This window comes from Protopterus annectens, chromosome 15.part0 (genome assembly GCF_019279795.1).
Source record: "Protopterus annectens isolate FY-2018-M chromosome 15.part0, PAN1.0, whole genome shotgun sequence".
In the NCBI taxonomy this organism is placed as follows: Eukaryota; Metazoa; Chordata; order Ceratodontiformes; family Protopteridae; genus Protopterus; species Protopterus annectens.
In genome coordinates, this window is record NC_056749.1 from 754,082,420 (window position 1) to 754,095,465 (window position 13,046).

General features: G+C 38.3%; 1 protein-coding gene across 1 annotated transcript in view; it reads left to right on the forward strand.

Moving 5' to 3' along the window:
• Window positions 1–13,046, forward strand: part of LOC122789878 (ADP-ribosylation factor-like protein 13B) — a 402,405-nt gene that overhangs the window by 217,229 nt on the left and 172,130 nt on the right. The window contains exon 4 of the mRNA XM_044057311.1: window positions 4,295–4,497. Within this exon, the coding sequence (XP_043913246.1) occupies window positions 4,295–4,497 (203 nt within the window). The remainder of the gene's footprint in view (window positions 1–4,294; window positions 4,498–13,046) is intronic.

Sequence of the window (13,046 nt, forward strand, 5' to 3'; positions counted from 1 at the left end):
ATTTATTTATCTCTCTATCTAATCTGTCTATTTATTTATTTTCTATCTGTTTATCTGCATTTTTAGGAAGGTCTGACTGGTTACTTGTAGTTTTCAGTCGAAGCTCACACAAAAAAACTCCAAAGACAATGAATGAAAGCATGCACATGACACAATAGAAAACATTCATGCATAAGTGTTAGTCATTGTAACAGTAAATCATGAAACGTGGTGCATGTAGGAATTATTTAAGAAAATAAGTTTTGTACTTTCTTAAATCAGATTAACTTTTAAAAGAAGACATGAGCACAAGGTACTGTGTAATGAACATCTTTAGCATATAGTTATCTATAAATTAAATTGCATTTTTATATGCATCTCCCGTACTTTTCTCTATAAATGGACAATAAGTACTAAAACAGTTTCCAAAAAAAATTGTTAGAATAATGCTACAGCAAATGAAGATGATAGCTCAAAGTTTTATTTTCCAGTACTCTGCAGCATTTGTGTATTCACAATGGCCTAAATTAAGTGACAAGCACCAGCTAAAGAAAACTAGCTTCATCAGCATGAATTTCAAACCCTATACTATAATTACAGGATGCCAGATCATATGATGTTTATTATGACTGACAAAGCCTTAGAAGTATCAAGCTATGCCCATATATTAGTTATCCATTTTAAAGAAGGTAAAGATTCCTACACTGCTTGGTGGGGAGGAAATATATACATAAATATATACTTTTGGTAATAAAATACTTCTTTTCATTCACAGCTGCATTTCCAGGCATTCCTTTACTAAGACAAAACATTACCATATACTGAATATTTTCAAATACATGATGTATTTCGGTAATTTTCAGTTTCATCTTTTTTCGTTGTTATTAAAGCAGTATAGGCAATAAAATTCATACCAGAAATCACTCTCCAGTCTTTGTGTGTGTGTGTGTGTGTGTGTGTGTGTGTGTGTGTGTGTGTGTGTGTGTGTGTGTGTGTGTGTGTGTGTGTGTGTGTGTGTGTAAAAACAAGAAGCTGCTTCATTCTTTTATCTAGGCTTTGCTATTTGTAATACTTTCTTTGTACAACTACAACCTAGTAAAGCCAAGCTAAAATAGCACAGATTTATAAATTCAGAAAGAAAATATAATTACTGTTTAGGTTTTATAAAAAGTGATATCTTTCTCATGGTGACATTTAGCATTTTGCATAGTGTTTTCTAAACATGCCTGTTTGTCCATGAAAACTACAAGTCCCACCGAGTTTCATTCTGTCAAATGCAATAGCAGGCTGCCTCATTTCTTACAGAATCCTGTCTGCAGCAAAAGTGGCCTGTATTAAAGATTCTGCATAAGACAGATCATGAAGACCCGGAATTTTCTTCATAAAGAACCTTTGTGGTCTCTCCAACTGCTGCAGGTGTTTGGAAAGGAACATATCAAAGGGAGTGTTGTACTCTATTATTAGCCTGACGAGGGAAGAGTACAGTGGGATTATAACCTCTTTTTTTTTCTGGAGGCAATGCCTTTACTTATGAGATGAGCACTATAAAATGCCCTTCTTACCACTGTGGAGACATGGTGATCGAAGGTAAGGTTGCTGTCAACCTGTGTGCCCAGATCTCTCACCACTGACTGTGCACTAAGGGTATTGCTATTGATGTGGTAGTTTGCAGGAATATCACCCTTGCTGAAGGGGATGATAATGCATTTTTTTGCATTAAGTTTAAGACCATGACTTTGGCACCAAATATTAGTCTGCATAAGACCCTCTTGCAGGATGTTGACATCGCTAGGGTTTTCAGTAATTACTCCCAGTTTGTAGTCATCAGCAAACTTTGTCAGCCACAGTCCTTTAGTTTTAGCCTGCATTTTGTAGAAGTAGATTCCGAACAGTAAGGGTCCCAGAACTGATCCATGTGGAATACCACTGGTTACGGGTCTGCTGGAGGAGGTAGAACACCCTATTTTGTCCATACGAGGTCTATCAGTGAGTCATTTTGCAAATCACCTGACAATACATGGGTTGATACCCAGCTAGGTGAGTTTATCAATGATGCCTGAGTGGGGGATTGTGTTAAAGGCCTTGGCTAAGTTTAGGTAGGCCGTATACACAGATTTGCCCTCATTTAAGGCTTTGGTGATCTCAAAGAAGTCCACTAAGTTTAATAGCATGGTACCCCCTTGACAAAGCCAAACTGGGTGGGGTTGAGCATTTGGAGATTTCCCGTATCTTTATTAATAAGGTCCATGATGATTTGTTCCATGCCCTTGCGTATAAGGCTGGTCAGGCTAAGGGGTCTATAGTTCCCATGGTCTGTGGATGCACCCCATTTGTGCAAAGGGATGATGGCATCTGTTTTCCATTCCACTGGGACAAAGTCAGTGCTTAGGCTGTGATTGAAAAGCACTTTCAATGTTGATACTAATTCCTGTTTTAACCCATGTAGAACACAGCTGAGGATATTGTCTTGTCCCATAGTGGTGGTGGTTTTGGCCTTGGAGAGGGCATTTAAGACCTGCTCCTCAGAGATACTAGGTGGAGGACAGGTGTTTGGGATACTTTGGGGTATATGTGGCGGGGACAGGGGAGTGAAGTTTTCACTGAATCTGTCAGCCAACAGGTTTGCTATAATCAGAGGTTCTATATATGTAGTACCATTAACTATAAGTTCAGCGCAGATCTGCGCCTTACCTTTGAGGTTATGGATATAACTAAAGAATGCCTTGTAGTTATCCTTAGTTAGGAAAGCTAATTTGGATTTATAGTTAGCTCTGGAGAACTTCACTAGGAATCTTATTTACTTAAGTTGAGGAAGGAGTGTTTCCAATTTTGAGACAGTTCTTTCCTGCTCTTAGACAGCAATTTCTTTCTCCTATTGCATTGCCTATTTATGGCAGTTATCCACCAGGCAGGCTTGTTTTTCCTTGAAGATCTTGCTTTGGTTCTATCGGGTACAGGGTATGGTGATGTACAGCCATAAACTGCTGAGTCACTGGTACAGTAATATACAGCCAGAAACTGCTGAGTCACTGGTATGGTGTTGTATATCCATAAACTGCTGAGTCACGGGAATGGTGCTGTACAGTCATAAACTGTTGAGTCACTGGTATGTTGATATGCACCGGGGACTATTTGCTGTTTAATTCACTGAGTCAGTGGTTTGTTGGGATGCACTCTGCACTGCCTGATACTATTTGTTGCATATAACAGGTGGGGTATAGGGGTAGAGGAAGCTCTCAAACTCTTAGTGCAATGATTAAGAGCAAATCCGAAAAATAGTGGGGAGACAAACCTCCAAAATCAGGAACAAATTTTAAATATTGCACTTATATTCGTCCAAAGTTACTAGAATAACATTTGGCATCAGTTCTCTTTGTCCAGTGTTTACTTGGGGTTGTGGTGTCACATCAACATTAATCAATGTGACCAAGTCATCTAGAGCCAGTGTTTATACTGCTGAAAGGCTGGTTTAAAACTCAAAGTCTGTCATTATTTATTCACTGCTGTATTCAATAATTTGCAAGAAAACCACACACTGTATGAGGCCCACACTAAAAATATGACACAAAATCAGGAACGTTTTGAGAAATCAACAAGAGTTGAGGGCTATGGAGGCAGGCATATGTGCCTGGACTATGACTGGCATGCCATGCTTTCCAAAAACTGCAGCAAAGACAGACATCATGGCACAGAACTTTGACAACAAGATAAATAGTAGCAGGGACTTCCCAGAAAATTCATGCCATTAGAAGTACTGACCCTACAGAAACAATTTTCAGGTCAAGAAGGCGACAATGTACAGTATTAAGGCTGATTATATTGCATTTGTTTAAAAGCTGAAAAAGATGATAAGCCTGTCTAGTCTGTTCTTTTACATACATTTGACATTCCCCTTATCCCTTGTCCATACCCTCCCTCCTTTCCTACTTCCTCTTTGTCTACCTTTTCCATGCTGTCTTGAATGCCTCTGTGGATTTTCTCCCCACAACTGTGCTGCAGGCGAAGGTGGCTGATTCTGTATGTTTGAGATTTTGAAGTGCTGGTTTGTTTTTGGTATTTTTTGACCATCAGCACAATGTTTACTGACTTCTCCTATAAACCTAAGCTTTGATTTAATTAAATGACTGATATAAAATCACAAAGTCTGTACGTGGGAGCTGCAAGACTTATAATAACCTCAACGATGCTAATCTTCTGTTAATCATTGCTTTAACTTCTGCAACGTGAACTTCATATCAAACCAGAACCAAGGATGTTTTAGATATAAACCAGGCAACCTTCTTCTCTTTAAATCAGGATCTTTGCATATTTACAGGAAGCCTGTTCTGTGATGGCCGATTTTCCAAAGAACATAGACAAGGCAATTATGAAAGGTGTCCGCTGGCTGCTGCGTGTTATTATAGTGAACTATGACATGCTGAGTGCACGTATTCTTCAAGATACAACGGAATTATCTGGTTATGAGGATCAAAGAGTACACTCAAATACAGTAAAGTTCCAAGCAGTCCAGAAGGAGAGGTGAGAAATGCAGTATCCATTTTTAAATTCTGTTTTAAAGTGATAAATCGACCATGTTACTATAATTTATGTAATCTTTTTCAGCTTTGTGCTAGGTCGGCACAAGTTTGCCTTATGTTGTTTATGACCTGCAATGTCAAAAGTCCCAATGTATCACTATGTCAAATGAAGAAAGTCTGACAATTCACAGTGACATTTTATGCAGAGAGTGTGTATATGTGTGTGTGTGTGTGTGTGTGTGTGTGTGTGTGTGTGTGTGTGTGTGTGTGTGTGTGTGTGTGTGTGTGTGTGTGTGTGTGTGTGTGTGAGATAATACTTTGGTTTACAAAAGAGTGGTAGATTAATCTGTAACACTATGAAATAAGAGGTGGTGCAGTGTTTATGTGATTGGCTCATAGTTGTCAATATTTCCACAGACCTAGGTTCTAATCTCACCTCTGCATTTATGACATATTCTAAGAAGGGGATTGGGGTAATTGGTTTGCACATATAGGCATTACATGTAATGACATATACTCAGCAATTGATGCATGTTTATCTGTATATGATGGTAATACACATCAGCAGTTCTTTTCAACTTCAAAACAAGGGCATGGCATCTTGGTGCAAGAAAGTCATTGTTTCACTGTATTCAGTCTTTATTAGGCCTCATTGAGTGCAATGCCCCCTTTGGTATGTACCTGAGCAGGCACATTCAACAACTGGTACATCCACTGAGATTCCTCACAAAAAGAATACGGGGAAGAAACACAATGATCTATGCAGATTGCCTCAAAGACCTATTTCTTTACTGTTTTTCCTATAGACTGCTGTGATTTATTCCTTGGATACATGGCATCTTTGGATACCACTTTGATGGACTTTTTCCAAATCTGCAAAATGAATAACAGCAAAATTACTTGATCTAGGGATTTAAACTTTGCTTGCAATATAAATAGGACTAATAATATGTCTTGAATTTTTATCTTGAGAGGCCAGACATATTTTACAATGTAAATGTTAACAGTCTGACCACACAAGTGAGACTACCATGCATCACCCCTATCAGTACCATTCATAACAACTACTACAACATGCTGCAATGAGCAATAATGTAATAAATGCAGTGTCCCAGCTGTCACTAATAGCCATGAAAAGTCATCAGATTATAGTGGGTGCACTGCTGAAGCTTGAACTAGGTCTGCTGTACAACTGTATCTCATAGATTCACATGCCCATGGGTGTTTTTCTAGGCTAACAACCACTGGGGTCTTTATCAGTTTAGCCAAACATCCCAATTGTATCCCAAAAGTTTGTGTACCTTAAAGGTTATTTTAAGGGGTATATGTAAGTTATGACAAGATTTGCAGGGTACCTCTGTCCATTAAAGACATAGGTGCTAGACCTGGGGTGTATTTTTGATTTCCCACCAACTGGTTCAGGTTTCTGTTGAATAGGATTAAGAAAGAGATCTGCCTCACATAGATGGGAAGTCTGTTCCAAAGAACTACAAATATTTAAGCAAAACACATACAATATCCTAACTCTAGGAATTTCTTATAATAGGAACAATACTTACATGGTATAGTAAAAGTGCAATGCTTGTACAGTATTGACATCAGTCATGTTATGTCTTTAGTATAAAAAGAAAATCAAATGAAATGCCTAGGTATAAAATATAATCCATCATTCATATGAAACATCGGGACAGTCATTTGGAATTGTCATTGGTTACGAAGGAGAGACTTAAAGAGGGATATATTTAGACAAGTTAGTAATTATGAACAAGGTGAGTTAGGTTGTGAAGTAGAAGAGATTTAGTGGTCTTTAAAAGGGAATCAACAGAGTAAAATGTAGTAGGAAAAATACTTGTAAGTTAGCAAGAGTATGTGGATAGGGAGTGGTACTCAGGGAGTGAATCAGGAACAGAGTGAAGAGTCTTTGAGATGTCTTTGAGATGTTGTTTAAGTTATAACTTGAAAGAACTATGGTTAATATTTCGTCTGAGGGGCAGATGCCAGGAGTTCTATCTCCTTGAGATGTATGAGTGGTAAAAGAAGTCTCCATCAATACTGGAAGATGTAGTTATTTGGAGGAAAACATTGCTGGCAGAAAGTAAAGGTCTATTTGGGGAATAAAGCTGTAACATATTGCTTAAAACTTGGCAGTGGTCAGTCTTGTAGAGAAGTTTATATGTAATTCCCAAATGGGGAGAGAGATAAAGTGTTGTAGCCCTAACTATACAAGCTGTTTAACAGTCAAACAATGGTGACATTTATTGGGCAGGTTTGCTGCGAATTCTGCTATTTTGTTATACATTGATACAAAAATAAGGATTGTGTAACTCACAAACTGATCAGTATAGGGGCAACATAGAGGAGACTGGGGACTAGGTAGGTAGAGGCAAGTGCTTTTTTGATGTAAGGGTATGATAAGGTTTTATCCCTTACAGTGCACCAAGTATTAGTGTTTTTTTTTTTTACTACTTCTCTTATGTTTAGGTCAAACATCAGCGTGTTGTCTATTGTGACTCCTAGCAACTTCGTGTTAGATACAACCTCACTCCTGGTTTTCTTAGAGGCTGTTAGTGTTAGACATAAATAGCAACAATTACTGTGTGTGTATATATTTCAGTTATGTGTAATAATACGTTTAACCAAAAGATGGCAGTGTTTTCTGGTGGGCAGTTATGGTAACATGCTTGATGTAATTTCCAGTTCGTTGTGTTTCATGACATTAATAAAAAGAAATACGCATACCTCATTTTAGACTGCAGTCAGGCTGAATGCCATGGTGGTACAGTGGTAGCGTTGTTACCTCATAGCAAGAGGTTTTCCCATTCGATTCTCGGCTTGGCTTGGGAGTGCCTTCTGTGTGGAGTCTACATGTTCTCCCCGCGGTTGGGTAGCATTCGAAAGACATGCGTGTGTAAATGGGCGTGCCTTTGTTGAAGGTTGGGCTTCAAGCTGGCACCTCGGCGTTTCGTAAAAATCTACTGCCAATCATTAGTGGACCAGAGTTCCGCTGTGGCAACCCCTTACCGGGAAAAGCCAAAAGACAAACAAGACTGCAGTCAGACTGTAAGCATCTACTTACTGTGCCCAAAAGTTATTTCTCTAACAGTTAGTTTTTGATTCAGAATACTGTTTTAGGTGAATAGCATTAGTTTTGATTTTTTTTTTTTTGGGGGGGGTTATAAACACTTGAGAGTTACAAAGCCATGATTCAATAAACGTAAGGGATTCCTAAGTGATTTTCCATATTTTTTCTACGTTTGTGGCAGAGCATATGAGAGAAGAGTAAGTCGTTGGTCCATTGCACAATGCTGGCATGTTTACTAGTTTGTGAAGATCATTTATGAAAATGCTAAGAAGTAGTGACCCAAGACTTGATCCTTGAGAGACAGGAATAAAGGAGGAGAATAATTTCTTTGTTTTTTCATTTTACATCTTGAGATTATTCACTAAGGTTGATCTCAATCAAGGAGAATGATGGAATACCAAGGCCAAAGGTGGAGAGTCCTTGTAGGAATGGACTATGGCAGACTGCGTTGAATGGTTTGACAGGTTTAGGAGAAGTGCTGAGACTATATTACCTTTGCTTCTGTTCTGATTTATGATTTTAGTGAAATTGAGAAGGGCTGTGGAGGTACTGTGGTATGGACAGAAGCCATGCCGGATTGACATTTTCATCTAGGATACACTTAAGGAGTTGAGACTGCATGCATTTTTCATCAATTTAGATAGGGGGGAGAATGGTGATTAGCCTGTAATTAGAGAGATTAATTGAATTACCACCTTTATACAGTGGGAAGTATATAAGATTTCTACCATAAGAATGGACATTGTTTTCTTTTATGAAACAATGTATCAGAATAAGGAATGGTATTGCTAGTGCAGCTGCTTTGGGTTTTAAGTGTGTGGTGGGCAGAATATTAGGAGCAAGAGTCATTGATTTTAATTTATGTATGACCAGAGCGCATATAGTGGTTGAATGGTATGGACAAGGCACATATGGTGATTGAATGTTACGGACAGAGCACATATGGTGGTTGAGTGGTATGACCAGAACGCATATGGTGTTTGAATGGGTATGGCCAGAGTGCATATGGTGGTTGAATGGTATGGCCAGAGCGCATATGGTGGTTGAATGGTATGGCCAGACTGCATATGGTGGCTGATGGAATACCAGAAAGGTTTATTTATTTATTAGAATTTCTGTGACTTGTCTACCAGGTTTTCTTACCATACTTTACTTTTTGTTTAGGTAATTTCTGAGCTGCTTAAAGGTTAGCAGAATTCAGTCAGATCTTTCCTTTTTCCATGTCTTCCAAGTTGTTTCTTATTTCTTTATTAGTTATTTTGTCTGTTTGGTCAGCCAGGAAACTGGGTTTGTTTTCAGTCTTTTTGTTCTAATTGTGACATGTATATTTAAGGTACCGAAGAAAGTACTAATAGAGTTAAGCCTTCATTTAGTGGGAGTGTGTAAAGAGGTTTCCAACTGAAAAGTTTTAAGTTTGAGATGAAAGTATCTGTGAAAGACAGTGAGACTTTGAACCTGGTTGTACTGATGCTGTATTTTGAATATTAGTATGGGCTCCGATTGCAAAGACTGATAAGTAGTCATTTAAACTGACAGGGAAGGAGCCACTGCACATTATTTTGCTTGATAAGTAAGTGAGAATCCAGTCTATGGCAGAATCTCTGTTATTGCATTGTCATATCAGGTGAAGGTACAAATATGTTGGGTGAATCCATAAAGATTTATAACACTGAACAGGTATTATTAATCATTTGCAAGTTGAGTTTACATAGTATATTTGTTTCTAATGGTATATTTTTTGAAACTCAGAAGAACTCTTCTGCTGTTTAAAGGTTGTTGCCAGGAAGTAGGTGTATCCCTATAATGCATTATAAAAATTTCTCATTTTTGAGCATCAGGAGGTCACAATGATATAACAAGTTTTGTAAATTTTTTTGGTAAAAAATGGCAACCCAATCTCCCTTATTCTTGCATCTGTCTAATCTTAGAATGCTGTATCCTGAGGGATACATGTCAGGCAGAGTGCCTCTTTGGCCCTCTTCAAAAGGAACCTTGATGATTGGATGGGAGAAGGGAAATTCACCCCAGGGATCACGTCAGTCACCCTGCTAGACAGGGGTCCAGGGAAGTAAATAGTGTGGGAAGAAATAGCCAGGGAATTGTTATGGCTAGGCTTGTACAGGCCCTAGGGCTGATAGCCTAGTTCCAACCTATGAACCTATGGAAGGGTTTCTTCATTTTTAAATCATGCTTTAGTTAGACTTCAGTGGCTATTATACAATTGGGGTGTAATGGACTAGCCATACATTAAAGTCAGAGATTTTATTTCTTTTGCTACATATATTTATTTTCTAGGGGTATAGACCCAAAATTTTTGGACCTATGGTTGAAAGAACTCATGAGGACATACATATGTGTTTTGATAGGGGTCAGTAGGGACTGGCTTTGAATATATATTGCTGCACAAATGTAAGAAATTACTGTAGAAGAGTTATGGAAGTAGAGACTTGTGTTTAATTTTATGATATGGGTTCGCTTATGTTGGGTTCAAGTGAAAAAAATGAATGCAGGTGGGTCAAATAAGGTGGCAGTTAAAGAGAAATGGCAGTGAATAGTATTATTGGCATCTATGATGGTTCTTGTGTGAGGTAAGTAGGTGATGAGTGGCAAGTGTTGTAGAGGTGTAGAATGTGCTAGTAGAAGGGGGAGATGGAAGTAGAAGAAACTGTGTGTAGAGCATGTTTGGTACAGAAGTTAGGGAGAAAGAAAGTGGGTCTATATAGGTGCAGGGAGTAAAGAAGGAAAATTACACTCTGGTGGGTGTGTATAGATTGAGAACTGGAGGAAACTGAGAAAAAATAGTGTCAGTTGGATGGGAAGAAATTGAAAGCATATTTGATAGTTGTAATTAAATGGAGATGAGTTGAGAAAATCATGGGGTAAAAAAGTGGTGCAGTAAGACAGGGAGGGATAAGGTAAGACATATTCAAGCGTGGATACCATATGTCAGAAATATTACTGGAGTGGATTAAGATTCCTTATATAGGTGCAGGGAGGAAAGAAGGAAAATTACATTCTGGTGGGTGTGTATAGATTGAGAACTGGAGGAAACTGAGAAAAAATAGTGTCAGTTGGATGGGAAGAAATTGAAAGCATATTTGATAGTTGTAATTAAATGGAGATGTGTTGAGAAAATCATGGGGTAAAAAAGTGGTGCAGTAAGACAGGGTGGGATAAGGTAAGACATATTCAAGCGTGGATACCATATGTCAGAAATATTACTGGAGTGGATTAAGATTCCTTATATAGGCTAGCTTGTTACACTAAGAATTGTAAGTGAAATGATTCACTAGGAATAGCAATGTAAGAGGAACAGATCAGTGGGGTGTGTACTGATTACTAAAATTAGCTTAAGGTAAATTATGTGGTATATAAATGATGAAAAGAGAGACAAGAGAGACAGAACAAGGGAGATAATGAGAAGTAAAAAGGTAGAAGGGGACTGGTTAGAATAGTGATAAGAACAAGGAAGATGTGGTTTAAATGTTGGAAATGGGTGGATGAAAGTGGGGATAGTAAAGGGATTAATGAGTTTGAGTTATATTGAGAGTTTGAATAATATGGGAGAAGCTATTTCTGAGGTTGTATATTGTTAACTGGTGGGGAGGGAGAACAGATTAGGGAGTTTGTTGGAGTATTGTAATAGGTTGTATGGTAAGAGGCGGGAAGAGATACACTTCTTTAAATGTAGATACAGTGGGGGTGGGTGGGAATTGGGGCAGGGTAGTGCATGTAGTGGGGAAGATGAATAGAGCTGGGCCCACCTGCACAGGACCATACATCTCCTTGATAAAAAAAATCTATTAGAAAAGCACAGTGCAATAGTAAATGGGAAATACCAAGAAACCTAAGGAATTGAGCAGTAGAAAAATGAGGAGCAGAGAAGGAGTACAGGGCCTGGACATATCAGATAGACAGTTTCAGTACTGACTTTCACATAGACCAGCTTCCCATTTAATCATGATAGTCAGATGCATACAACTTAAAACTGTACGTACACTTCACAAATTTATATTTGTCGATGGCTATAGATTTCAGAGCAAAGTTGTACAGCTTGTTGTTGACAGCAGAAAGCAGCTCCTCAATGAAGCAGAAGATATTGGTGGGCAAGAGTTTTAATAAAGGAAATGTAGAAATGGAAGGGAACAATCTAGTTAGGAAACTGAAAATAAATAAAGAGAACAGCGAGATATAGGCTGACAGTTAATAAAGAACCACAGGATACCTTGGCTTATAAGATAGAAATTGCACTCAACTTCTTAGTGCCACAGAAACACTGTCAGTGTTATCAGAAAAAGTAAAATATCAACAGACAGATGGTCAGTGGGGGAAGCAGTAGTTTATTGACCCAGGCCTGCTGGGCTTTATGATGGGCACACTGGCCAATACAGACACATACAGTTATCCTGAGTCTGTGGAGTAGGTCGGAGTAGGACCTGTCCTCAACCCAATTATCACTGGCAAATATCCATCCTCATTTGGTGACATTAGTCAACATGACTGAGTCACCCACAGCCACTTGCACACCATGATTTAAGAAAGTGACAACAAAGCCTTTGTTCAGCATGCTGGTATGCATCTCATTGTATTGGATTACCAATGCAAAGATTGTCTTTCTGCCCACAGGGTAAATACAAAAAAAAAAGTCAACCTGCGAACAGTTTAACAGCATCAAGTAGACAGTTCATTTGTCATCAGCTAATGCAACATGCATAATTACAAGCCACTTATTTACATAGGGAATATATAGCTGAAGGGATGTCACAGAAATGCTTACTTTTGGACTTACTTTGAAAATGGTGCGAGTGCTTAAATATTTAGCTGGGTAGATAAGAAGAGTGAAGACAAAGTGAGAAAGTTGGATACAGAGACTCAAGTCATCGAAGTTATATTAATTATACATGAATGCGAGAGGTTGTTATTAGATAACATGGAATATTGATGTTTTTTATAGTTCAGTTTAGCATGTAGCTGGTCTAGAGGCTGTGACCTCCTTTTTGCCGGAGGGCAAGGTCAGAGTTTTTTTTTCAGATACACTAGTCCTTTGCCTCTAGCATAATTGTTCATTTACAGCTAAAAGGTACTATTATGTAGGTAGCAGGTCTATATCACTTTATTGAAGATCCTATTCAGTGAATGACTATACATCGAACCCACTTAAGCAAAACATCATTTTAGCAAATGATCATTTCAGGGATTTTTTTTGCAGGGAAAAGAAGTAGCTGGCCATCATTGGGAATTTGCCCCTTTCCCCACTGTAGTGTGATCTTGGAGTTGGTATATTTAGTTGGGGTGTGTGGGGGTGAAAGCCCCCACTTCATTGAGTTTTAAAATATGTAGTGTTTGTTATGGTCAGTAGCTGGCCCACTAGTTTTTTTCCCTGTGAAAAAATTTGCTGAAACAATCGTTCGCTAAAATGAAGTTTCTCTTAAGTGGGTTTGATGAATAGTCATTTGCAAACTGATATA